The sequence below is a fragment of the Eleutherodactylus coqui genome, chromosome 11 (assembly GCF_035609145.1).
Source record: "Eleutherodactylus coqui strain aEleCoq1 chromosome 11, aEleCoq1.hap1, whole genome shotgun sequence".
NCBI classification, from domain to species: domain Eukaryota; kingdom Metazoa; phylum Chordata; class Amphibia; order Anura; family Eleutherodactylidae; genus Eleutherodactylus; species Eleutherodactylus coqui.
The window spans coordinates 134,127,191-134,154,583 of NC_089847.1; the positions used below are offsets into that span (position 1 = coordinate 134,127,191).

The window sequence follows — 27,393 nt, forward strand, 5'->3', positions numbered from 1 at the left end:
GCGGGACAACCCCTTTAAAAGGTTGAACATTGACTTGCAGGAATGCTGCCTGTTAATAGGTGGCGCTGTGGAGGCATTGTTCCGTCTTCCTGTTTGCACAGGGGCATATTAATATCCAGGAGCAGTTCGTTAAACACCAGCATGACCTTGCTGAGAAGGTTTAGAATTGTTATGTAAATGAAGTGCAACTAAAAAAACTGTGACTTCTACAACCTTCTAGAACACTTCCTGTTTCAACACATATCTCTTAAGATCTCTCTATGTGAAAACAGATGAAGATTTGCTACAATTGTATCCAATGTAGACAATGTGAGCTGAAGACGACAGCAGCACAGAGATCTCTCCTGTTCTGATGCTTTGCTACAATGTATCCATCTAGGTAAGGTTCATGAAACTCCTAAGGCTGGATACAATTGTAGCAAACTCTCAGCTGGGAGAAGTATTAGGTCAATAGCTTTACAACAATTGAATGTAGCCTTTCACTGCAAGCAGAGATCTTGAAAGTAATGGGGAATTGAATATTGCCCATGTTAGATCTACAGTATCTGCTGTAGTGAAGTGTTTGTAGCTGCAGCAGAGCCCCTTCCTTGTACTTGCTGTCCTCCAGCACTATTTAGTAGGCGCATGAATTAATATGAAGGGAGTGGCCGCCCATGGATTACACCCAGCTACTTCTCTGCAGGTCATTCAGTGTCTCATCCTGGCTGAGGATCACACGGTTCATCTGCTGGATGGTAAGTACATCGTTGGAGCCCTTCTAGGAAACAGACATTGTTTAATTGTTACTAAGCATCTAAGATCTGATCCTCCGCACGCTCAGACGAGGGGCTACGACAAACTTTCACTTTATATCTTGTGTTTGTTAGCGGCTGAGCAGGATGTAAAACTTTTTTTTTATGTATTCAGTTTTTGGAATTATTGTGGGTTAATTATATCATATCGTCATCGTATTCGTTGGTTTTGCGTGCTGGCGAACATATAAGTAGTCTTTCTTGCGTGTGTCCCGTCGTATGAGTCTGGCTTTTTGCTCATGCTTCCATGACTGTGTTTGCTGCGCCGCAGGTTATTCCAATGGACAGGTTATCAATCACATTCAAGGTTAAGCGATGTATCAAAAAATCCTGTCTGGTGACTGAGTAATGTACGCGCTAATTGTTGTCCTGAAGCCTGATCGCTTTAAGGAAAGCGAAGTGCAGGAGCCAAAACTGGGAACGCATCAAATAAAGGCTGTTGACTATAAAACATAAAAAATTAATGTGATTAACAATGCAATCTCGTCATCAGAAGATCGCTGGAACCGCCATGTTGGTCCAGCCAGTTTCTGGTAGAGATGAGAGGCAGCTTGTTATCGTTCATCATATATTATTATGCAGGTTAGTGTATCTTATCTATAGGGATCGTTCTAGTTTCACACCCTGCACTGAATATTTACACCCCTGAGGGCGAGCTGCGGCTTACATTCTCAGGTGCAGTTCGCACTATGCACGGGCTCCCTATCCATGCACTGCCCGAGACACCGCGCAAGTCCTATTCTGGTGCAAGACTCGTATGAAAATAGGGATACGCAGGGATTACTTTGGGTTTTTTTCTTCTTTTTTTAGCCTCCATTAATAATCTGAAACTAACAGCAGCCCAAACAGAACAACAATCTCCCACGTCTTTTGAGCAACAGAATCTAAGAAAGCTGAGACTGAAATCTATGGGAACAAGTATCTCTATCACACTTCCGTCGCCAGGGGGCGTAACTATAGGGGGTGCAGAGGTAGCATTTATTACTGGGCCCAGCAGCCTTAGGGGGCCCAAAAGTTCCCCTGTTGCATACCAGGGCACCAGTATTATAAATGGTACATAGGGGGCCCTGTTACAAATTTCGCATCAGGGCCCCAGGGCACCTAGTTACGCCTGTCTGGCGCCAACCCTACTGCGGACATCCGGCTTGGCTGCACATACAGCCGTAATGAGGATCAGTGATGGATTGCCGCCAATTAAATGTAAAAAAAAGTCTTTGTCACTTCACTTATGCAATACGTAAATTTCCATCATGCAATTATGAAGAGTGTATGGAGCGGAGTCAGAAGCCAAGTCCACTCCATATCGCGCTATATGAGCTGCCATTCACAGCTGACAGCAACTGCCACAATTGCAACTATTGTTTAGATGCTGCAATCAAAGTTGACCACATGTCTAAACAGTCGAGCAGAACGAGGGGCCACCCTCATGGGGTGTAGATGGGCTAGCATGGTAGCCCAGAGCCTAGTAAATACTGAAGTGGGGATGAAATAAAAATGTACTAAAGGGTTTAATAAAGTTTTTTTTTTTTTTCTTAAACAGAAAGAAACTGAGTAAGAGAAAAAGCAGTTTTCAATAAAAAAAAATTAAACAATTAAAAACAAACACATTTTTGGTATTGCAGTGTTTGCAAAAGGTTGAATTACTAAAAACAATATTTACCCTGCCAGTAAACAAAGAAGGCCAAAACTGCATTTTTTTTTTTTGCTACGCTCCCGAAAATATTGACTATAAAGTGATCAAAAAGATGTATAAACCGTCAAAATGGAGCTGCTAAACACTACAGACTGCAGAATGGAGTTAAGATGCGCTTGTCTGAAGGTGGCCGTAGGTAGGTGGTCGCTGTGAGAAACAAAGATTACGAAGTCACAGTGGTATGTAATATCTATATTAGTCCAAAGTTGAGGCCATCACAGATATAGAATTTAAAATTTCACTTTTATTTAGAATTAATATATAAAAAGGGTCAGGGCCTACTAACAAAACAAAACATAGAACATATAACACAAGACAGACAGATCCACGCCAGTGGAGTCCCGGGGAATATAGGGGAAGGAGAGAGGATCTCAACAACTCCCGTATATTTTCCCAGAGAAGCACCAAGAGTCTTTATTTAAAAGACTTTTATGTGTAAGAAGTTTAGATGAATGTCTTATGATGTATTACACTTTATTAAATGGTGCGTTTCTTGTACTTTTTTTCACCATTTCTCACATGAAAACTCTCCAAGACAATAAAGTGAGAGTTTTATTGGTATAGCTCATGTACAAGAAATTTCTGTTATTACGTAGATATAGTTGTTGCTCGAAGGATGAGAGCTTTTATTTTATTGCTCATATAGAGAACTTCTGCTTTTGCTCAACAATAAGAGCTTTTTTAGAGTTTGTTTTTGCTCGTATAGAAAGCTTCTGCTTTTGCTCGACGCGTTTCTGTATCGGAAATGACCGATAGTTCATCAGGAGCTGGGCAAAAAATATGCCCTTGAGTGAGCAGAGAGGAGTTTACTAACTGAGAAGGTATAACAGAAGAATAACTCAAATGTGTCTGTCAATATTTCATAAAGGGAGATGCTCCCAATTGCCTTATTATAATATATTGCTTGACCCTAACAATATTCGGGTTCACCAGCATACTCTACCCATCTATAGATCAATACACCTGGATCTAAGTTAGCTCACAATTAGAAGCTGAAGGTAGACATGGGGGGTGTGTCACTCTGGAGTGAGAAATCTTAAATATGCACTATGTGCATCGTGTGAGGATAATGCACACGATCCGTATAAGTGCTACCTGCATCTGTACGGAATAACCAGGTTTTACTTTGGTATTTAGCATAAAACCATGAACCATACGCTAGGGCTGGTGGCTACTAAATGAACAGCCACCAGGTTAAATACCTATTGGCCCAGCCGGTTAAAGGGATATGCGCACAACATATGCAGGCACTATCAGAGTAGAATCTATCTTAGGTAGCCCCCAAGGTCTCTGAGAGGTCAATCTAGACCAGTGAGTCGTCTGCCAAGACTAGTAGCTTCACATGAATAGGCTGCCAGATTGTAAATTCATTAATTCAATCTGGGACAATGCCCAAGTATAGCCTAGCTACTGTTAGTAACTGCCACAATGGCACAAAGCAATTTTAGGCTAGCTATACTAGTCAGCAGAGCGAGAGAGATAGAGTAGAGTAAGGCAAAGAGAGCTTTTAGGAGTAATCTCCAGCAGCGCCTGCGGCTCTGATGGTGAGCTTTAGGCATCTGAGGTCTCTCTGAATTGCTCAGGTTTAAATGTCCCGCTAGCTCCTCCCATCTAGGTGTGGTTTTGATTGGGTAGCCAATCACGGGGAACAGGGGTTGTAACCAATTCTCATGTATTAACATCAGGTTTGGAAACATAATGCTGGGCTGCAGAGCATTGCTGGCCAACAAATCCCCTTAAGGAGCCTGAGCAAAACCTGTATGGATCGGGTAAAATAGTGGATCGCCGGTCATAGCGATTCCTAGTTAAACCCGATCTAAGTGTCTGGAGATTGGGACTTCCGCGTTCCACGGTGGAACGCACGCCTGTAGCGTCATCACGTGGCGTCCCATCCGTCCCCCACCATGACGCTTCCGCGTTCCAGCATGGAACGCAAGCGTACGACGTCATTGCGCTGTATCCCGATTGCCAGTAACAGAAGAGCGACGTGGCCTGGGAGTTACTACATGATAATTGTAAGTAGCGTCATCACGTCCCGCCCACTACTACTGCCTGATGAGCATAAGATAATGGGATATTCATATAGTACAGAGGGGCATGTTGACGGCGCGACTTGGGGGCGTGTCCCAACCCCGGTTACCACATCAACTATAGTTAGGGGGCGGTCTTGAAGATGACATTATCAGATCCCGCCCACTGTTGTAGAATGCTCCGAAGCTACAGGTCTACTACGTTTGCACAATAAATGGGGGCATTGTGATGGAGGGGCATGCCTTCAGGATGTATCAAGCGGTACAATAGGTTGATCGTTGTGGCCCCGTTGTTGCCATATTGGCATAAATTAGATAGCTCTACACCAAGTTTGGCATCACCCGAGTGTTATCTGAATATATATTCAACATGTGCAAACCGTTAATGTTCCCACAGTGGAGATAGTTTAATAAGTATCCTAATAGATGATACTTGTTACTGTGGGAGACATATGCATCCCTATTTCAACGTGTGTATTTGTGGAGAGACAAAAAACTGCTGAAGGAATGACGCTACAGGCGTGCGTTCCACCGTGGAACGCGGAAGTCCCAATCTCCAGACACTTAGATCGGGTTTAACTAGGAATCGCTATGACCGGCGATCCACTATTTTACCCGATCCATACAGGTTTTGCTCAGGCTCCTTAAGGGGATTTGTTGGCCAGCAATGCTCTGCAGCCCAGCATTATGTTTCCAAACCTGATGTTAATACATGAGAATTGGTTACAACCCCTGTTCCCCGTGATTGGCTACCCAATCAAAACCACACCTAGATGGGAGGAGCTAGCGGGACATTTAAACCTGAGCAATTCAGAGAGACCTCAGATGCCTAAAGCTCACCATCAGAGCCGCAGGCGCTGCTGGAGATTACTCCTAAAATCTCTCTTTGCCTTACTCTACTCTATCTCTCTCGCTCTGCTGACTAGTATAGCTAGCCTAAAATTGCTTTGTGCCATTGTGGCAGTTACTAACAGTAGCTAGGCTAGACTTGGGCATTGTCCCAGATTGAATTAATGAATTTACAATCTGGCAGCCTATTCATGTGAAGCTACTAGTCTTGGCAGACGACTCACTGGTCTAGATTGACCTCTCAGAGACCTTGGGGGCTACCTAAGATAGATTCTACTCTGATAGTGCCTGCATATGTTGTGCGCATATCCCTTTAACCGGCTGGGCCAATAGGTATTTAACCTGGTGGCTGTTCATTTAGTAGCCACCAGCCCTAGCGTATGGTTCATGGTTTTATGCTAAATACCAAAGTAAAACCTGGTTATTCCGTACAGATGCAGGTAGCACTTATACGGATCGTGTGCATTATCCTCACACGATGCACATAGTGCATATTTAAGATTTCTCACTCCAGAGTGACACCCCCCCCCATGTCTACCTTCAGCTTCTAATTGTGAGCTAACTTAGATCCAGGTGTATTGATCTATAGATGGGTAGAGTATGCTGGTGAACCCGAATATTGTTAGGGTCAAGCAATATATTATAATAAGGCAATTGGGAGCATCTCCCTTTATGAAATATTGACAGACACATCTGAGTTATTCTTCTGTTATACCTTCTCAGTTAGTAAACTCCTCTCTGCTCACTCAAGGGCATATTTTTTTGCCCAGCTCCTGATGAACTATCGGTCATTTCCGATACAGAAACGCGTCGAGCAAAAGCAGAAGCTTTCTATACGAGCAAAAACAAACTCTAAAAAAGCTCTTATTGTTGAGCAAAAGCAGAAGTTCTCTATATGAGTAATAAAATAAAAGCTCTCATCCTTCGAGCAACAACTATATCTACGTAATAACAGAAATTTCTTGTACATGAGCTATACCAATAAAACTCTCACTTTATTGTCTTGGAGAGTTTTCATGTGAGAAATGGTGAAAAAAAGTACAAGAAACGCACCATTTAATAAAGTGTAATACACCAAAAGACATTCATCTAAACTTCTTACACATAAAAGTCTTTTAAATAAAGACTCTTGGTGCTTCTCTGGGAAAGAATATACGGGAGTTGTTGAGATCCTCTCTCCTTCCCCTATATTCCCCGGGACTCCACTGGCGTGGATCTGTCTGTCTTGTGTTATATGTTCTATGTTTTGTTTTGTTAGTAGGCCCTGACCCTTTTTATATATTAATTCTAAATAAAAGTGAAATTTTAAATTCTATATCTGTGATGGCTGTGAGAAACAAAGCATGCAAAAACGAGCACTAAACTAGGCCAACTGCCCACACCAAGGTCTCAGAATAAAGCGAGGGAAAGTGATTGATTTTTTTTGATAGTAGTACAACACAAACTAAGGCCGCCTGCAGACGGCCGGGTTGGATTCGGCTGCAAGAATTCTCTCACTTGCTCCTGCGGCCCCGCTCTTTCAGAGATAGAGCATGTCGCGATTTGCGCGGCCAAATCACGTCCGTCTGCCTAGGATTGCGTTTGTTAACGCAATCCTATGGCAGCTTCCAGGGGCGGAAATTCCGCGTGAAATCCCACCGCGGAATTTCCGCCCCTCTGCAGGTGGCCTATATAACTTTATCGCTGTTATTATACTGACCCCCAGATGGAAGTTCATATGTCATTTTTACTGCAGCATGAACTCTCCAAACACCCCCCCCCCCCCTGCTTAAAATAAACGGTGCAACTGCATTTCACTACACTTAGATTTTCTGAAGTTATTTACTTATACATTAATTGGCACCATTAAAAGTATAACCGCAAAAAACCCTCCATACAGCTCTGGTGATGGAAAAATAAAGCAGGAATGAGAAAATGAAGCTTGAAAAATCTGGCCTTGAAGGGGTTAACAGTCTGAGTTCTGCTTTTGAGGGAACATTGTGGTCACTGGTGAATTTACTTTCCTAACTAAAGACTCAGTCAAGGCTTGTTCAGGGTACGAGGACCCCTCCAATATAGGACCCCTCCAATATAGGACCCCTCCAATATAGCGGCTGCTCAAGGTCAAGATAATGGATTTTGACTCCTTGACCCTGTAAAGTGACCGCAGTGTTCCCTCCATATCAGAGGTAATGAGTCCATCAGCACCAGGCAACGCTGTAAGTAAGGCGTATTCACTATACGATGAAAGTGCTGCGTCTTTCTAATATACATTATGGGCTCTTCTATGCAAGACAGAATTCTCCCGCAACGCGCAGCGGATTTACTGCAGAACTCGACACCAAAATGTCTAAATGCAGATTTTGATGCAGAATTAAGCCAATTTTAAGTTCCACATCAAAATCCACCTTAGGGCGCGGTCACACGAGCGTAGGCGTATTTACGTTCGCACGTGCGCAGCGTTTAATCGCCGGAAAGAACGTTTTTCAGCAACCATGACCAGAGCTAGAAAGAGTATTATCGTTTGTTCCTACTTTGCAAACTATCTTTTCGGCCATCGAATATGCGTTGGCGCGTATTTCGGTCGCATATGTTCCGTTTTTTTTTCGGGTTGCCGTTTTTACGCACCGTAAAATCGCCCGTGCGAACGAATACATTGGAAACCAATGCCTCAGATGGTCACGTTTATACGATTGGGCGCAAAAACGCGCCGTTTATGCGCTCGTGTGAACGCACCCTTAGACACGTGGATTCTGGTATAGAAATATCTGAACCACAAACTCCGTGCCACGAGAAACGGCAAAGGACGGAATATTCTGTAAGAGAACTGCGGAATGTTCTGTCCCGGAAATCTGCAGCAGAACCCGCTTGTTAGCAGCGTGGATCGGGGCGCACAAGAAGAAATACTCCCAATATTCCGTCCCCTTTTGGGGAACTTCATCGTGCAGTGGTGTAAATAAGATGAAAGTTTTAGTGCAAGTTTGTGACTTTTTGCAATGTACACCAGTTTTTTAAAAAGGGGCATTTCCACCCGGTAGATTTAAAAGTAGATCAATAAACATATTTTCGACTTGCGTTGTCACTACATATGAGGCCATCGCACACGAACGGGCGGAATCCGCATACAGGAGCCCGCGGCGGAATCCGCATACAGGAGCCCGCGGCGGAATCCATCCCTGGCCGCGGCCGGCGTGCGCTCATACCGGTCACTTTCTTCTTTTCTGTACTGTGGATGGACCGCACGACTCGCCATCGGACATGCGCCGGATCTGCAGTTGACGCCCGTGGATTCCACAATGTGTATCCTCTCGTGTGCGGCCGCTTCAGTCTGACAGAATAACAAAATGAGACTTCAATATTTTATTTATTTATTAGTGAAAAAGTAACTTCTGAAAGGATATTTATTAAATAAACCCATGAAACTAAAGAATTCTTCCTTGCAGCCATTGCGAACTGGAACAGTGCGTTCGCCACAAATGGCCTTGCTGCAGGAATGGCACGAGAACTTGGTCATCCTGCGCTTCTATGAACAAAATGCGCAAATCTTGCCTTTGCTTGGCTGCGCTTGAGAAGCACTCGCCACAATACGCTCAACTTTCAAAATCTCTTTGATACTTGCTTTAATATCCCTCCTCAAAGTCGCAGCGTCGGAACGTTCCCGCAACCACGTAAAATGACCGAGCGAGAAGCGAACGATTTGCATTCATCGTTCAGTTAGCGGCTCGCGCTTATACCAAAAAATGATCGTTCGCTCGTTTTGAACGATTTTTTTAACGATGCTTGTTCCTTCTTAAAGCACTGATTGGCAATGGCTATTTCCATATGTGGGTAACTGGAGAGGCTGCTGGCATTGGGACAACGACTAGAGGGGCGGCGCAGAACAACGGTTGCTGATAGAGCGATCATGTGAAGGTTTATCACTGCAAGCACCTGGAGACATAACCGGCGCGGAGCTCGCGGGACGCATCGCCAGCTGCAGCTTGTTCTCATACCCAACATGCAAGGGACAAGAACGAGCGTGTCGGCCCGCAGCGCGGAGGGAAATACTTCACATCAGCGGTTGTGTGTCACGACATCTAAACCCTAATTGGGCTCCAGGCAGACGGGATCTGATTATACGTGTCGCTCAATAAAATGCCAAGTGCAAAAATCCAACCCCTGTAATAAATTATACGAGAACGTGAACACGTAATTGTGGGTCATTATACTCGGAAATCGCAGGCAGTAAAATGGTTCGCTGTTGATTCGCTCGCTCCGATATAAACTGAGGAGGTGAATTAGAGTTACACAGGTGATAGAATGGAATGAGGTTCCCCTTTATCTGCGCCACTTTAGTGCCTCAGTCCGACCGTTAATGGTTGTCTCGTTACCGTATCTTATGAAATGGCGCAACTCGTACAAAAACAATCAGTGTCCTAAACGCAGAGCAAATCGGGTGTTAAATACAATCACTTCAGTTTGCCGCTACTAATGGAACCACCAATCACTGGACATACAGAGATACGACTAACCGTCGACCCCAACGCATATGTGGCCACTCCCCTTCCTGGTTTAGCCCTCTTCCTTAGGCTACATTCATACGAGCGGGGACCCCCTGCGAGTTTTGTGCGTTGCGAGATGCACGAATATCACCTGCGTGCAGGTAACCTAAGACTGCATTCACACGGCCAAGAGCGAGATTCTTGGGCGCAATTCATATTGCACAACGTGTGAACACCCCGTCCGTGTGCTCTGCAGTATGAGGGACGCCGCGCAATATATGTCCTGTCTTCCTTCGAGATTCGCATGAAAATAAGACGCGCAGCGACTTCTCAAATTCGGATAATAGGTTCGAGTATCAAAACTGCTCATGCGAATGAACTCATGTAGGTTCTGTGCTTCAGGAATCGTTACAGGGGCGAGTGATAGAGATGAGCGAGCATTGCCCTTAGCGAGTACCTACCTGCTCGGGAGAAAAGGTTCGGGTGCGGTGGGGGGGGAGCAGTGAGTTGCGGCAGTCCGTGAGGGGGAGAGGGGGAGATCTCCCCTCCGTTCCTCCCCTCAGCTCCCTGCCCGCCGCCGACACCCGAACCTTTTCTCTCGAGCGGGCAGGTACTCGCTAAGGGCAATGCTCGCTCATCAGTAGCGAGTGATATCAGTCCGAGAAACTCCGACCTATTATGCACTCCTTTACCTGCGGTTTGAAAATGTGCGCGATGCGTTTTGAGTGAAGAAAGCAAGTTCTTCCAATAGTTAGAAAATGCAGCGGACTTCCATGCGAGCGAGGCTTTTTTTTTTTTGACTCCCATAGGAATTCATAAGTGATTCTCGCAGCAGAATCGCTTAAAAGGAGATTATCTCACACTAAGACTACATTCCCAAGGCGAGTGCGATGTGCTGAGATACTCGGCCCGATATCACGTTTGCCGATGTGCGGATCACAGGAGGATGCCGGGCATTTCGCATTCAAAAACGCTTCTGTGAAACTGCGATCGTCACATGTTTCTGGCGCATCGGAGGATCGCGATTGTTTCCCACTGACCTCGATCGGCATGCAAGGACTTTAACGATCCCATTGATTCGCGGGCATGCGCAATGCTATATGCGGTCTAAGCCGGCAGCGCATATTGCCACGGGTGTGAATCCTAACATGGCTACATACAGGGGCTTCTCCTCTAAGCAACAGAGTTGTTTTTTTTTAAGATCTGACTGCTGTATAAGAACCATAATAAAGTTCTAGATAGGCAAATGAGGGTGAAAGTACAGCGGGATAATCGTCAAGGGCGGAGCCGCGTGCCACAGGAGTCACGCCAAATAAAGTCTGTATTTGGAATTGCCTGAAGGTTAAAAAATAAGTGCACTTGCTTCTATATCCTGAGGGGGGCAAAGAAATCATTCTGCACAACCAGGCTGAGGCCTTCAGGCATGATTCCAAGCGTAAATCACAGACCGGTAGCCCAGGTAGGCAGACCGTAATCGTACTGACGCACGGAACCAGGCTCATATATCACGTTTACTGCACTGTGGACGCTGTCAAAACTAAAGCCGCCACAAATGGCCCAATCGCATAGTTTTCTTTTCTCCATTCTTAAGGCTGGGTTCACACGGGGCAGATTTGCCGCGGAAATTCCGTCCGGAAATTCGCTGCGGCAAAGCCACCTGCGGCTGCAGATCTCCACCATGTGAACAAACCCTTAGGCTAACTTCACACGGCGAGCGTGATATGGGACCGTGAATCCCGCCCCCATATTGGGCTCCCCACGTGAAATCACTTTGGGGATCCTCCAACACGGCTGTCAACCACAGCAGAGGATAGCAGAGTTCTCCCATTGCTTTCAATGGGGCTGGTGCTGCCGTTCCTATTAGAAATGGGGGGGCTGCGATGCGAGATCACGCAGCTAGATGGAACAAGCTACAATCTGAATCCCATACAGCATCGCGATGCCGTGCAGGACAACCTCATGTGCAGGACCCTAATCAAAGGAATGGGGGTTATAATTGTGAGAGATTCATGCACCTTGCAGCGCACAAATCTCGCGCGATTCTCTCGGCCGCGTGAAGCCGGCCTTATACACCCCAAAGGACCGTGAGAAAGCCGATGGACCTTTTTAGTTTGTATCGGTGAGGACGAGTTCGAGACCCTCTACCGGCACGACGGAAGGGAGCGTCTTCATGGGCCGTCTCTGCCGGTACAGTGAAGGTCACTTCGTGAGATATTTGGACTGGATGAGAATAGTGCGCTCGCTAGCAAGTCGTCCCCTGTTTGTTTTTTTTTTTTGTTTTTTTAGGTAGCACTATGTCCGATTGCCACGTGTTTAACCCCTGAAGCGCCTGACCTTTTTTGGACGTAAAGGTTTTTGTGATCTTTTGTCTCCACATTTCAAAGCCATCGCTGTATTTTTCCACGGGTTTGTTTTTTTGTTCTGTTTTGCTTTTGAGGTCAGTGTGAAAAAAACAAACAAAACATCAATTCTGACTTTCCACTATCTGGTATAAATGGCGTGACGACTTATTTCTGCAGGTCGGTGCGATTAAAACAATACGGAAATTACATTTTTCTTTTAGGCTTTTCCATTTGTTTGGTTTTTTTTTTTTAGACAATAAAAACTCATTGTTTTGGAAAAGTAAGTTTTTTTTTTTTGTTTTTTTTTTTTTTATTTTTGCATCGCTGCAAAGATCCAGATCTGTTATTTTCCCGTGGACAGAGATGCAGTTTTTATTGTCACCCTTTGGATGTACAAATGACTTTTCTGATCACTTTTTATTATGTTTTTCTGAAAGGCGAAATGAACATAAAAGCATTGTTTATTCTGCAAAATCTTGGCGCTGAGGCTCAAGTACGCATGCGCAGGAGCCCGGACAGTGCCGGTGTTGTCTGGACACCTGTAACTGTTTTTCCATTGGTGTGTCCATAGATTCATGTTTCATAATGTTTGTTCTAGTAATCCTCCTCTCCCTGAGGTTGGTGCGCTGAGGTTTTATACAATGTGATCGTTCCCAGCAAGAGAAACCAAGTAATCCTGTAGGTATGACACCTTTAATAGCCAACAAAAATACATGATGTAATAATAGCGAGCTTTCCAACCTCTCGGGGTCCTTCCTCAGGCATAATAGAATAGATCCGAAGAGACTTATATATATATATATATATATATATATGACAAGGCACAGACATGGATGTGATTAATTGAAAGGATACTACAGCAGGATGAGTAGAGAAATCCTTAAATAGTTCACTGATAAAGATGTGAAGGTTTTATGCTCCCTGAATTAGTGTTAGGGGGTCACCAGGCCAGCAGTGTTATCTGTGCTACAGGTGTATCATACTTCCCAGCCACGCATGAAGAATTTAACCCTCTGTTGAAAGTGTCAAAAGTTGTTATAAGTTTGTATTCCCAAATTCTCCGGTGACTTTGTGATCTGAAATTGCTTTTAAGTATAAGAACTTTCATGTGTTCCATGTTGTGTCCGTGACTAGAAAAGTGCTTAACGTTCTTATATATTTGCTACTCTGTCTTTTTGCTGACATTACAGTTTGCAGTGTGTTACCTTACAGAACCCTACTTATTGTGTTCCATATTATTCAAGTTGTGCGTGTCCTTTTATTATTACTATCCTGTGGATAGGGACCACGAGACGAGCTGTGGGTTACAAGAAGTCTGGCAGCTCGTCCCCATGTATACTCACTACCGAGGCGGCACGGAGGCGGGGTGGCTGGGGAGCGCCCCCCCCCCCCCCACCTCACAATGCTGCCTCCATTCACAGTAAGCAGATAGTTATTCTAAAGTGACCGACTGCTGTTTCTGTTTACACTGAAAGATACAGTTGTAACTGTACAATTCTGCGTTTACACCGGATGTTTATCATTCAGAGTCGTTCAAACGCCCACGGGAATCTGAATGATAATTGTCCCGTGTAAAAGGGCCATTATTTGAGATTCTGGTACAACTCCTTCAATATAATTATGGTAACCTATTTAAAATACAATGCCCCGGGGAAAAGAAACAAAGTTGCAGTAGGGATGCATACCTTTCCCTTAGACCGCCTGCACACAGATGGATTTGTATTGCGGATCCACAGCAAATATCATCCATAGCACGCTACGGAAAAATGATTCTTCCTGCACATGAGCAATAACCAACTGCGGTTTACTCTTGCAGAGGAAAAAAATGCAGCATGCTCTATTTTTGAGCGGATTCCGCACGGACGGCTTCCATTGAAACCAATGGAATTTGTTTGATTCGCAATTGACTTTGCAGATAGATCACGGGACCCACGTGATCCGCAGTTTAGATGAAAAGGAAAGAAGCAACGGTACGCAGGGTCGCCGATAGCTGTCAGAGCCGGAAACCGCTGCAGGAACCCACATGCGGAACGCAGCTCTGCTGCATACAGGTGGCCTAAATCTAGTAGCCATGAAAACCGCAATGAAAACCTCCATTCTTTACACTGCAGGCTGCACTCAGAATAAAAAGAAAATGCTACAAACTAGAAGTATAGTTGATACCACAGAATGCCTCCTTTATGAGCAGATACGTATTAGTATAGATCCCCCTCCCTACTTACTGAACACAGCCAGGGGCTGTATAATTTAGGGGCTATATAAAATGCTCTTTAGGCCACACGCAGAGTCCGAGACAAGAAAGATTGGTAGTACGAGCCACATGGATAGATTAGGACTCAGTACCAGGTACCCGTCTACGGTGGATTAATGATTTACTAAGCCCGATCCCTCCTCCCCTCCCCCTCCCGTCACTTCTCCGGTCATAAAAGAAAATGATTAAAAACATAAAGCCCTGATATGTTGGTACAAGGAATTAGTCACAGATCTGTGTGTTCATCTAAGGAGGAACCTGTGAGTATCTGGTTACAGATTCTGTGTTTTATGGGGTAATAGAAGATGGCAAAAGAGCTTCTTCCATCAGAAAGCACCACTAGAAGTAGTAATGGAAGCCATTAAATGACAGTCTGATCAGGGACCGACAATAAAGCAGAGTATGAAGGATCCTTTAATCAAGGCAGGTGTATTGTCTTAGATTAATAATGCCAACTAACGAACCGTGTGCATCAAGTAGTCAGTGCAGCTGATGTGTCCATTTTTTATTTGTCCAAAACTGGAGAGTCGCTCTAAAGGGTTGTCCAGTTGTAAACCATTAATGGCCTACCCATAGGATAGGCCATTAATAGTGGATCAGTAGGGGCCTGCCTCTAGGGATCCCAGTCCTTTATCAGGCCGGTGTGATTGTGCATTGCGTTGATTTCTGTAGGAAGCAGACAGCTCCATTCCTACTGCAGTGGTCAGGCTCGGTATTACAGGAAAAGTTTCCATTGAAGTGACTGGGAACTTTGCATGTAATTCCAAGCCAGGCCACTCACTAGTGGATAAGCCATCAAGAGTTTACAGATAACCCCTTTAATCTTGGTTGGGAAATTATAAAACTTGGGAGCAGAAGTGTTCACTAAAGGTCTTAAATACAGTCAGTCTCCAAAAGAGAGTCGGGCCCCCATATCAGGGACTTGGAACTTGGACAAGTCTTCAGCCTCTGTAGGTTTCCATCCGATGACAATAGCTTATTTATGCACTGAACTTCCTCCCAGAGTTAGTTAAAACAAAGGTTTGGCATGTCTTAAAGGTCCTTTTACGTGACTCAATGATTGGGCAAGAACATTTGCAGGAACGTTCATCTGCTTGTGAAGCTGCAACCAATCAGCCAATGAAGGAGCAAACTCTCATTCATAGCCTGACCTCCTCCTTTGTGCAGCCGACTCTACAAGACTTCTGATCTGTCTTGTGGTATCCGGCACAAGACGCTAGCAGCGGGTCCATGAAGGTCCGTAGATTCGGCCTCCATCGATCAGACTTATTTTTCCAGCACATCTCGCAGAATCTCAAAAGGAATGAGATCTGAGGAATCTGGAGTCAACACTTTCAACTTTGTCATGTTCCTCATCCATTCTTTAAAACTTTTTGCATTGTACCTGGGTGCACTGTTCTGCTGAAAGAGGGCACTGCCACGAACTGCGTCACTATCTGTACAATGTTTAGGTAGTTGGTACAGGTCACATCCACATGGTGCCACGACCCAATGTTCCCGAGCTGCAGATTATCCAAAGCATTATAATGCTCCACCAGCTTGTCTTCTTTCCATTGTGTGTCCTGGTACCATCTCTTCCCTCGGTCTGACCATCCACATGATGTAAGACGTGATTCATTAGACCAGGTCTTCTTTAGCTCCATGGTCCAATTCTGATGCTCACATGCCCATTGTGGGCACTTTCAGTGGTGGCCCGGGGTTACATGGGCACTCTGACTGGTCTGCCCCATACACAGCGAGCTACGATATCCTGTGTGATCTGAAAACTTTATCATCAGTAGCCGTGATATTTTCAGTAACTTGTCCTATAGTCACTTTTCTGTGGGATCAGACCAGATGGGCAGCCTTCACCCTCTACATATTAATGAACCTTGGACATCCATCACTGACCACAACAAACCCAGAACACCCCACAAGACCGGCCGTTCTGGAGATGCTCTGACCCCTTCGTCCACACATCACAATTTAGCCTTTGTCAGTTGCTCGGATCCTTACTCTTGTCCGTTTTTATCAACTTCCAACACCTCAATCTCCTGAACTGATTGATCATTTACTGCCTGATATATCTCACTCCTTGACAGGTATGATTGTCACCAGATAATGTTATTCACTTCACCAGTTAGTGAAGGTTTTACAGGTAAATACAGGTAATACACGGTTGTGGGCACGAGCCGTTAGAGAAAAACTTTAAGGGGAACACCCGCTGAGCTCTGAACCTGCAGCTCCACAAGCAGCCTGTCAGAAAAGGCAAACCTACACCTCTAACAATAACTTTTTATACACCCTTTCTATTTGTTGCTCATGTGTACAAATATTTACGAAAAACAATGAATTTTTGGCTCATTGTCCAATAAAGTAAAATGCAGATTGGTAAGAGAATGCTGAAAAAATATGAAAATGTGTCTCTCTGAAGGTTTTCTCATCCCCGCTGGAAGCTCTATTCACTGTTGGGATGTCACATAGACACTTTTTCCCCCCTTGAAGGCTGTAATTGCATCACTAACTGTACAAATGTTGCATGTAACAGGCAACTTCCTCTAGAGAGAAGAGGTTTGTGAACTGTGGCAGAGCTTTGAGGGTCTCGGCTGGAAATAGACAGACATGTAAGTATAGACCTCCGAGCGCACACACACGATAGGAGACATATATATATATATATATATATATATATATATATATATATATATATATATATATATGGGGTTCTGTTTCTATATAAACGGTGAAGAATCCACATGAGGAACCCGACCCTGTGGCCAGAGTGCAGCAGTGCAAATACCTCTCCGTGTGCAGGCGGCCATTCTTTGTATCAGTTCTTCATCACATCTCTGGTAGTAGTTATTGCTTGTAAACCTTGACTGTTTCCTTTCAGAGACTCTGTCCCAGTTAGATGACACATTGTACTTGTTACATATTGTATGACTTGTTACAATTACGGATGTTCTGGTTTATAAGCAGTCATAACCCAGACTGAGCAGATATTCATCCTCAAAAGGTTGTAATCATAAGTAGAGATCTCCACAAGATCTGAAGACCCATAGTCGCACTCGTAACCATCCAACCTTCTGTTATCTTCAACCATGAGTAGTTATTAGAGAGGAAGGATGGGAGACGCAAAAGGCCTTTTACACGGCACAATTCCCGTGTATACTTCTGATGTGGAGTTATATCTAACCCTGTGACTAGTCTATAATCCATATCTGCAGATGATACAAACTGTGTAAAGTAATTACTCCAAGAGAGGACAGTATATGGTTAAATATGGATCTGTATGTGGTTGCAAGTGGGGCTGGGTAAGCTGGAGGTTGGGCAGAAAGGTGGCAAATGAAGTTGAAGACCGGCTTCACACAGGTGTATGTGCATTTGCGCGATGAACGTTGTGATTTTGCGAGCACCTGTGCATGTTTTACTGTGTTTTTTATAAATCTATCAGGGTCAGTACAGAGATCTCTCCATCATCTATTATACTCAGGGCTGTAACAAGGGGGCGCTCTAATAACTATGTATAGGTATATAAGAGGTTAGTACAGAGATCTCTCCCATCATCTATTATACCCAGGACTGTAACAAGGGGGCGCTCTAATAACTATGTATAGGTATATAAGAGGTTAGTACAGAGATCTCTCCCATCATCTATTATACCCAGGACTGTAACAAGGGGGCGCTCTAATAACTATGTATAGATATATCAGAGGTCAGTACAGAGATCTCTCCCATCATCTATTATACCCAGGACTGTAACAAGGGGGCGCTCTAATGACTATGTATAGATATATCAGGGGTCAGTACAGAGATCTCTCCCATAATCTATTATATCCAGGACGGTAACAAGGGGGCGCTCTAATAACTATGTATGGATATATCAGGGGTCAGTACAGAGATCTCTCCCATCATGTATTTATACCCAGGACTGTAACAAGGGGGCGCTCTAATACCTATGTATAGATAAATCAGGGAACAGTACAGAAATCTCTCTTATCATCTATTTATACCCAGGACTGTAACAAGGGGGCGCTCTAATAACTATGTATAGATATATCAGGGGGCAGTACAGAGATCTCTCCCATAATCTATTATATCCAGGACGGTAACAAGGGGGCGCTCTAATAACTATGTATAGATATATCAGGGGACAGTACAGAGATCTCTCCCATCATCTATTATACTCAGGACTGTAACAAGGGGGCGCACTAATAACTATGTATAGATATATCAGGGGACAATACAGAGATCTCTCCCATCATCTATTTATACCCAGGACTGTAACAAGGGGGCGCTCTAATAACTATGTATAGATATATCAGGGGTCAGTACAGAGATCTCTCCCATCATCTATTATACACAGGACTGTAACAAGGGGGTGATCTAATAACTATGTATAGATATATCAGGGGTCAGTACAGAGATCTCTCCCATCATCTATTATACACAGGACTGTAACAAGGGGGCGCGCTAATAACTATGTATAGATATATCAGGGGGCAGTACAGAGACCTCTGCCATCATCTATTATACCCAGGAATGTAACCAGGGGGCGCTCTAATAACTATGTATCATATATCAGGGGTCAGTACAGAGGTCTCTCCCATCATCTATTATACTCAGGACTGTAACAAGGGGGCGCCCTCTACATCTAGGAGGAAAAAAGGTTTCATCACCAACACAGAAGGGGATTCTTTACTGTAAGGGCGCCCACCCACTGGCGTTTGCGGCTTTCGTGCGTGAAAAACGCTGCGTTTTCGCGGCGTTTTTCCCTCGTTTTCCGCGCGTTTTTTGCTGCGTTTTCGCGGCTTTTCCATTAATTTTCATTGACTTTCATGGGTGCATTAGGAGAAAAATAAGGACACATATGCAACTGACAGTTCCTATGTTAAAAATCGCAACGCAACGCAAAAAAAAACGCCAGTGGACAGGAGTACATTCAATTCTAATTGCTCTTGAGAAAAAACGCAAAGAAAAAAAAATCGCCAGTGGGTGGGCGCCCTAAGAGAAGTGAGACTATGGAACTCTCCCCTGAGGGCGTGGTAATGGCGAGCTCACTTATAGAGTTTTAAGAGGGGCCTAGACTTCTTTTTTAAGTGTAACAATATTACATGTTATAGTCACCAATTACTCAGAAGGGTCGGTGATCTGGGAATTATTCTGATTGCCAGATTTGCGTCAGGAAGAATTTCCTCCCCCCGCCCCCCCGCCCTAAATTGAGCAAGATTGGCTTCTACCTCGTTTTTTGTATTGTTTGCCTTTCTCTGGATCAACACTGCAGTAGAATAGGCTGAACTGGATGTCTATTTTCAGCCTTACATACTACGTTACACCAACTCAGCTCATAGTGCTACATATAGTATGACCGTGTAATATGGTCCTCTGAGTAGGTGTACGCAAGTCTATCATGTGATACATTCTGAGTATGTGGGCCAAGAGGGGTGCTGCCATCCAATAGGTGGCGCTGCAGGGGTATTGTTCCATCTTCCTTATTTGCATTCTCTGAGAACAGCACATTGTGTAATATTACCATTCACCATAAGTAACCTCCAGGGACAAAGTTCTACTGAGCCAGGAAGCTCAGACTCTGCACTTTGCTGTATATATGGCGCTTTCACACCTGTGTGGGGGTCAGTTCAGGGTTTCCGTCTCGCTGCTCCATTTTTGGAAGAGAGAAACTAAAAATGGATCATTTTTTTTTCTAGCTGATTTCGATGGGGTTTTAGAAACGGAAAGCAAACCGAAAGGCTTCTGTTCTGTTAGGTTTCCGGTTATTGGGACGGCAAAACAGCCCAGTCTGCAGCGTTAGGCCACTCTCACAGATGCGCTTTGAGCCCCAATAACGGAGACGTGAAAGTAGCCAAACTCTGTCTATCTGTTTCAGACTACCAGAACCACACTAGCGCCTCCAGAAGATGAGAAGGTCCCAGATCTGGAAAGCTCTATCACTATTGTGTATTGGTCTTTGCGTCACCGTTGTGATCTTCCGAGGCCCCGCTGATGTTGAGTGCCCAGACCCCACTGACCCTTACTACCAGGTAACAGAAGAGTGCAGTCTGGAAATTGGTGACATAACGGGAGCAGAACGCTGTATGCTTATATGTGGAGGCTCACATTTATTAGATCTTCCAGCTATTGTATTACAATAAAGAATAATTAAATTCTGTTAGCGAGAATCGACTTGTGTGCGACGCTCGACGTGTTCCATTCACTGACTATTGCTGGTCTTACAGAATAGAGAAGTACAGCACAAGCGCTTGTTTGATGTGAACCGAGACGCTCTACAAACTCTTGACATCCCCTATAAATATCTACTGGGTTCATCATCTGGAACAAAAAGTGAGTATGTGAGTAATTAACGAGGTTTTACTATTAAAGCAACCCTTCGGTTTCGGGAGAAAATCTTGTTTTGCAACTGAAGGAGACAATTATTCTACCTGTGATGCCCATCCGATCAGCTGGTACTGGGTACGGTTTTCAGCCATCCAGGATGGTTGATGCAATCTTCAGACTACCTAATCCTCACAGTGCATTGGTAGTGTTAGACTATAGAGCTGCTTTCTGATTGGACAATTTCAACAAATGCGATCATTCATTGCATGAAATAGAACAATGAATGATCATTTTAGCTGACTGATGACGGACTGTCATGGAGGCTCAGATTAAAGGGTTATTCAGGGCTTTGGAGGTCTTTTTCTATGATCAGGGAAGGTCCTCCTCTTGGAGTTGCCATAAATCAGCCCCGGCACTACTATCGATGTGGTCAGTGCAGCAAGTAGATGGCGTTAACAGCATTGCAGCAGCCTGGTCTGCTACTGCAGGCAAAGCTCCCATTGAATTCAATGGGGCTATGCCTGCAATGCCAACACGAGCCACTGCACTATGGACATCGCAGTCTGCGTCCTGAGCTGTCCATGTTGACGGTGACTTTGGGAATCAGCTCATCAGAGGGGATCCCGAGTGGCAGACCCCCGCTAATCCTCTATTGATGACCTATCTTGAGCAGTCCAGTTATAATAAGTGCAATATATCAAGTACTGCTGTCTATACTGACCTGTAAGCCTAGAACAAAACCTCCCCGTAATAAGGTTGGGTCTCACTGCGTAAAGGTGGTCTTTAACTCCTCCACATCCAGAGACTTTTTTTAATATTCATTTCTGCCTTCCAAGAGACATTGCTTTATGAGGGCCTGTTTTTCTTGCAGGCCAAGTTGTATTTTTAACAGTTTTTTTTTGGGGGGGGGGGGGTGTTAATGAACTGTAACTTTTATTAGTACGATTTTGGGAAACATGTTTTTTTTTACCACTTTTTATTCAAGTCTTGGGAGCTGCGATACAAAAAAAGTGGCCTTCACCAGGTAGGATAAATATTGTGATATTTATATATAACGTGTATGTGTTCTTGTTTTTTTAATTTAGGGTTTTTTTTAAGTTTTTGTTCTTTTTTTTTTTTTTTTAATTGTTTAAAAAAAAAAGTTTATTTTTACACTTTTTTTGGTCCCTACATAAGTGATAATTTGATCACTTGTAGTAGATACTTCAATACTTAAGTATTGCAGTATACAGTGATTTTTGATGCTGCCTACCAAGCCTTGCCACATGCAGGGCTTGATAGGCATCTATGCATGGCTACCTTGGGAGCCTTCAGTAGGCTCCAGTCCTTCCCTCTCGGCTGATTATTTAGACATGTGGTAACTTTGACCTCTGCATCTAGACCATTACCAGCCAAGATAAGTACTAACTCTGATTGTGGCAATCAGCTATAAGAAACAGCTGATAGCCGCTGAGTATGGGGCGGACTCTGCTCCCAAGCCCCCTCCATACACCATTCACGACTGAATGATGAAAAATGTATAGTTGGCGGATGTGAAGGGTTAAATCTACTCGTAAAGCAAAATCCCATATGGCTCCATTTTCTAACACAATGTAACATCTTATCGTTTCCCTAAGGATTCCTATCCATTGGTATATCTTCTGTAAGGAGGAAGCAAGAAAATTATCTTCTGACCACAATACAGTCCATCTTCAGCCACTGCAACCAGAAGGAGTTGAATGAATTGGTGGTGGTCATCTACCTGGCTAATAGTGCGTATACCGATAACCTGCACACCGCAGAGGAAATCGGAAAGCATTTTCCTTCAGAGATTGCTGCAGGTCATCTCCTTGTTATCAGCAGCTATAAGAACGCCTACCCGCCTCTCGAAGGCTTAAAGAGGAACTATAATGACTCTCCCGATAGAGTGCGGTTTCGCTCGAAGCAGAACGTGGATTATGCCTTCTTGGTCAACTTTTGTTCCAACTTGTCTCAGTATTATCTTATGTTAGAAGACGATGTGACTTGTTCTCTGAACTTTCTAACATCCATTAAGAAGTACGTTGAGCAGTACAGCGCTCCTTGGACTACCATAACCTTCTCTAAATTGGGCTACATCGGAAAGCTCTACCACAATGAGGACCTTCCAAAATTGGCCCGTTTCTTGCTCCTCTTCTACGACGAGATGCCGTGTGATTGGCTCCTAGATCTGTTTTATAGATCGAAGGCTCAGGGGGCCATCATCCAATACAAGCCATCTCTCTTCCAACACATAGGCAAATATTCCTCATTCCAGGGTTCTTACAATAAGCTGAAAGACAAAGACTTTGTGGAAGTGGTGGAAGCCTACGGAGATCAACCGCTGGCCTCCTGCTATACAGATATGAAGATCTATAAAGACAACATTCCAGCCAATGTTTGTTTCCAAGGTTCCAGCTTCTTTTGGGGAATCGAAATCGATTCGGGTAACTATTTCACAATGGTGTTGGAAAGACCAGCTGATATTCAAAAAGTTGCTATTCTTACTGGGAATGCGGAACATCCCAAGGATGTCCTGAAATCGGGTTACGTAGAGCTAGGAAGACGGAAGGAGCAAAACGAGGAAAGCTGCAAAACATTTACAAAAATCGGCGAGTTTGAAAATGGAACATTTTTACTTGATAATATAGACCACGCTACAGGGGGATCGATAGACTGCCTTAAAATTCAGGTTTCTGCACCCCAGGCTGACTGGCTTATAATACAGAAAGTAGGTATTTGGGTCAGGAAGGAGAGGATACATAATGACACCTCCTCTCATGTTGTGTCTACCTCTAGGTAGGTTGATTTAAAGACTGCGATTGATCTCTTTTGTATCGTTCTTTTCATGAAGCTTCCCCCATTATGTCTGCAGTAGTCATATGATTGCACGCTCCGCGCCACGGTCGGAATCCAGACATAAGTAAACAGCGTGCAGTAATCTGTAGCTCACAATAGAAAACTTGAAAAATAAGTCGTCTTTTTCTTTTTCTTGAAGAAAATAAGAATATACCTCTTTTTATTTTTTTAGTGGCATTTATGAGAGGATTCTGGGATCGCTAATCCCTATGGAATTAAAGGGGAAGTTTGTCAGACCGGTGCGGCGCAGTAGAGGCACATTGTAAAGATGGCGTCTAATTATTTTTTAGTAATTTATTCTGAATGTTACTCTCATTAGGCCTGAATGGACTTCATAGTAGGAGGAGCGTCTACCTGCGCTTATTGTTGCCGCCTGCTGAGTAATGCACATTGTATCGCGTTGGCCTTAGGGCTTCTGTCCACGACTGCTTTCACTGCGTATCGCAGGTGTATTGCATGCACTAATGATACGCGGTGAATGGAGGCAATGAACGTCAATGGACTTTCATTCTTGTCTGCACACCGGCGTATGGGCGCTGCGTATTGATATGCAGGAGAAATAAACTGCAGCGCGCTCTATTTTTCCGCATATGGGTGGCACATGGTACGCTGTCCATACGCAATATACTGCATCCAGGAATTGTTTGATACGCATCGTGGGTCTAAATAGAGCGGGCAATTGAAAAAAAAAAAATAACACTGCGCATATTCGTGACGTCAGATTTCTGGGCATGCGCAATATTCTACTCTGCCCATACACATTCTCTGCGGCAGAGCGGCAGTCTGAGAGAATAAGGCTCATCCTCCTGGTCTGGGGGGTCTCTATGGAGGGGACCCTCCACAAGAGTAACTGACTGACTGTATCTAAAGAGAAGTTTCTTGCTCCTCAAGAGGCGCAGCTTACCTTTCTTACTTAATGTATAGGACATGACTTGACCCTCTGACATCCCAGCTGCAGCGCTTCTGCTCAGTATGGCTGCTTGTGAACTACAATTCTCTTTGCACTGGAGTCATCAGATCATGTTTGTGCGAATCACTGCACCCTGATTGGTTTACCGCTGTCCTACGGGCACAGCGCACTCAGGAAGGCCTGGATCCCCGCTGTAAGCAGCAAGGATAAAAATGGAGGGTGAAGGAAGACCCGGCGAGAGCGGCGAAGTAGTTCTGGAGTACAAAGTGTTAAAAATGATGGAGGTGCTGCCAACCCGATGACGCTTCACCAAGGTGGGCATGAGCACTGACATAACTATAGGGGATGCAATTGCACCCGGGCCCAGGAGCCTTAGGGGCCCATTAGGCCTCTCTTCTCCATATAGGGAGCCCAGTACTATGAATAAAGCATTATAGTTGGGGGCCCTGTTACAGGTTTTGCATTGGGGCCCAGAAGCTTCAAGTTACACCTCTGCATTAAGGGGTTAAGAGAAGTTGGGGGGCTCCAAGATAAACGTTTGCACCCCGGCCCATGAGCCTTTAGCTATGCCCCTTTGCATTAATATAGTGAAAGAGAATGTGATAAAATACTGGTGGTGAAGACGCAACCCTCTGAGCTAGTGGAAGGCTAAAGGTCCAAGATGCGATAGAGAACAAGCAAGTGAAGACGCATTTTGGGTTAAGCCCCTTCGCCAGTTCAGCTGGAATTGTCACCCCCGGGCCTCCTGTCGTGTTTAATCCAGCCAAACTGACGATGGGGCTTGTCCCCGAAACGCGTCTTCACTTGCTGGTTCTCTATCGCATCTTGGACATTAGCTTTCAACTAGCTCCGAGTGTTGCGCCTTCACCACCAGTATTTTAGCACATCCTCCCCGCTGTAAGCGTCCATCTTGGCATAATGGCCAGCAATGTGTCGCTCTCTACTGCGCATTTCATGTTGCATCCCAGTGCAATGTGTGAGGCTAAAAAACCCAACCGCCGTCGTCGTCTGCGCGCTCGGCCGCAGCAAGGAAGCGATGCAGCGCTTTATACATATCGTGTGGTAGAATGTGTGTTCTCAACAATCCTGCAGAGATCTTTTGGACCAGCTTATTCACAACTGCGCACGCTGAGCCGACGCTACGGAACCGCGAGCAGCTCCAATCCACTGGGGACAGAGAACACGGCCAAGAAAAACAGGGATAACACAAAAACACTACTGGCATTATATTGGCCAAATTCTGAAAATCGCTTAATGCGGATATGAAAGTAATTCTACCTTACCGGTACCCCCTCTAAGAGCTCGCGGTTACCGGAACCCCCCCTCTAAGAGCTCGCGGTTACCGGAACCCCCCCTCTAAGAGCTCGCGGTTACCGGAACCCCCCCTCTAAGAGCTTGCGGTTACCGGGACCCCCCCTCTAAGAGCTCGCGGTTACCGGGACCCCCCCTCTAAGAGCTCGCGGTTCTCGGAACCCCCCCTCTAAGAGCTCGCGGTTCTCGGAACCCCCCTCTAAGAGCTCGCGGTTCTCGGAACCCCCCTCTAAGAGCTCGCGGTTACCGGAACCCCCCCTCTAAGAGCTCGCGGTTACCGGAACCCCCCCTCTAAGAGCTCGCGGTTACCGGAACCCCCCCCTCTAAGAGCTCGCGGTTACCGGAACCCCCCTCTAAGAGCTCGCGGTTCTCGGGACCCCCCCTCTAAGAGCTCGCGGTTCTCGGGACCCCCCCTCTAAGAGCTCGCGGTTCTCGGAACCCCCCTCTAAGAGCTCGCGGAGGCCGAACGTTCGGAAGAAATGTGACTCGATACTCCGTGTATTTATGTATCTATTCCATTGTTAAAGCCTCGCCCCCGCTGACTGTTGTAGCCTTTCCTTACTGTCTGCTCCGACCATTGTCGCGTTAGCCGCTCTCAGACATGAACGCAAAAAAGCGCTGCAATTTCAAATGCGAAGCTTTGCCGCGATTTTACGTTTGCTTTTGGCCGCAGCTCCCTGCAGCCAACAGCGTGTTTTAGCGCACCCCATTATTGTGATGGGTGATGAGGTGCGCTATATGGACAAAAGGAGAGTAGACGGCGTTCGAAAATCGCGGCGCTGGAAAGCGCCGTCCGACGAGGTGATCGAAAGCATGTCTGCGAGGCGCCATTGATTGGTACAAAGCGGCTGTGTGAAAGGCGCCTTAGACTCGGCTCCTGATGCTGGAATGTGTTGAGCGTGATCTCCATTGCTCACTGTCAATGGGCGACGGCAGATTTGATTGACAGTCAGTAGCGGAGACCGCCCACTTGACATATTCAAAGTGACGGATTCGATAAGTAGGGGATGCAACAAAAGAAAAGCTGCGATGGGGCCACTGCGGCAGAGATATGCAACGGGATGCTGCGGGCGGCTATTTATGTCCGGACTACACAAGGTAGCTGCAGTTAAAGCATAATCGTGCGTCGCAAACGTGTTACGGGCCTCAGAGGCGATAAATCACCCGAACGATTGTGTCTTCACACAGGATGCAACTCTGCCACAAACAAATCTGCCCCATCGCCGGGGATTACACATTCTGCAGGGCACTTTGGCCATCACCTACAAGCCCACTAAAAGGTAATGGCTGAAGTGCTGGAAGCGCCCATAAAGGAGGGTTGGGGCGGGGGGTAGAGGGGGGGGGGGGTTACGTTGGGAATTTCCAGGGAAACCTAGTGGGGTATTTCTGGCGGATGATTTAACAGTAATTTGCACTATTGTGGCCACTTGCTAATGGCATGCGAGGTTTGGGACTCCAAGCGCTCCATCTCATTTGTGAGCTGTCGCAATGTGGGATGCGGAGTCGTCCGAGCTTCCACTTAAAGGACATGAGGTTTCTGGATTAAGAGCAGGAAATATAAGGGGTCAGTGAGAACAAGATAAGG

General features: G+C 45.2%; 1 protein-coding gene across 2 annotated transcripts; it reads left to right on the forward strand.

Moving 5' to 3' along the window:
* Positions 1-591: 591 nt before the first annotated feature.
* LOC136582487 (alpha-1,3-mannosyl-glycoprotein 4-beta-N-acetylglucosaminyltransferase C-like) lies at positions 592-27,138 on the forward strand. 2 transcript variants are annotated; one of them, XM_066583567.1, is made up of 4 exons: positions 592-734; positions 20,283-20,436; positions 20,632-20,737; positions 22,348-27,138. In XM_066583567.1, the coding sequence occupies exons 2-4, from the start codon at positions 20,314-20,316 to the stop codon at positions 23,529-23,531; spliced, it is 1,413 nt and encodes a 470-aa protein (XP_066439664.1). In that variant the 5' UTR covers positions 592-734; positions 20,283-20,313; the 3' UTR covers positions 23,532-27,138. The 2 variants fall into 2 exon arrangements, with proteins under 2 accessions (XP_066439664.1, XP_066439665.1); XM_066583568.1 differs by lacking the exon at positions 592-734 and adding an exon at positions 16,943-17,019.
* The last annotated feature ends 255 nt before the right edge of the window (positions 27,139-27,393 follow it).

What these genes read in the sequence shown, in the direction of transcription:
- LOC136582487 (XM_066583567.1), top strand. Translation starts at nt 20,314, where the DNA reads ATGAGAAGGTCCCAGATCTGGAAAGCTCTATCACTATTGTGTATTGGT. An exon ending in CCACTGACCCTTACTACCAG is followed by an intron (nt 20,437 to 20,631) that starts GTAACAGAAGAG and finishes CTGGTCTTACAG; the next exon opens with AATAGAGAAGTACAGCACAA. An exon ending in TTCATCATCTGGAACAAAAA is followed by an intron (nt 20,738 to 22,347) that starts GTGAGTATGTGA and finishes CGTTTCCCTAAG; the next exon opens with GATTCCTATCCATTGGTATA.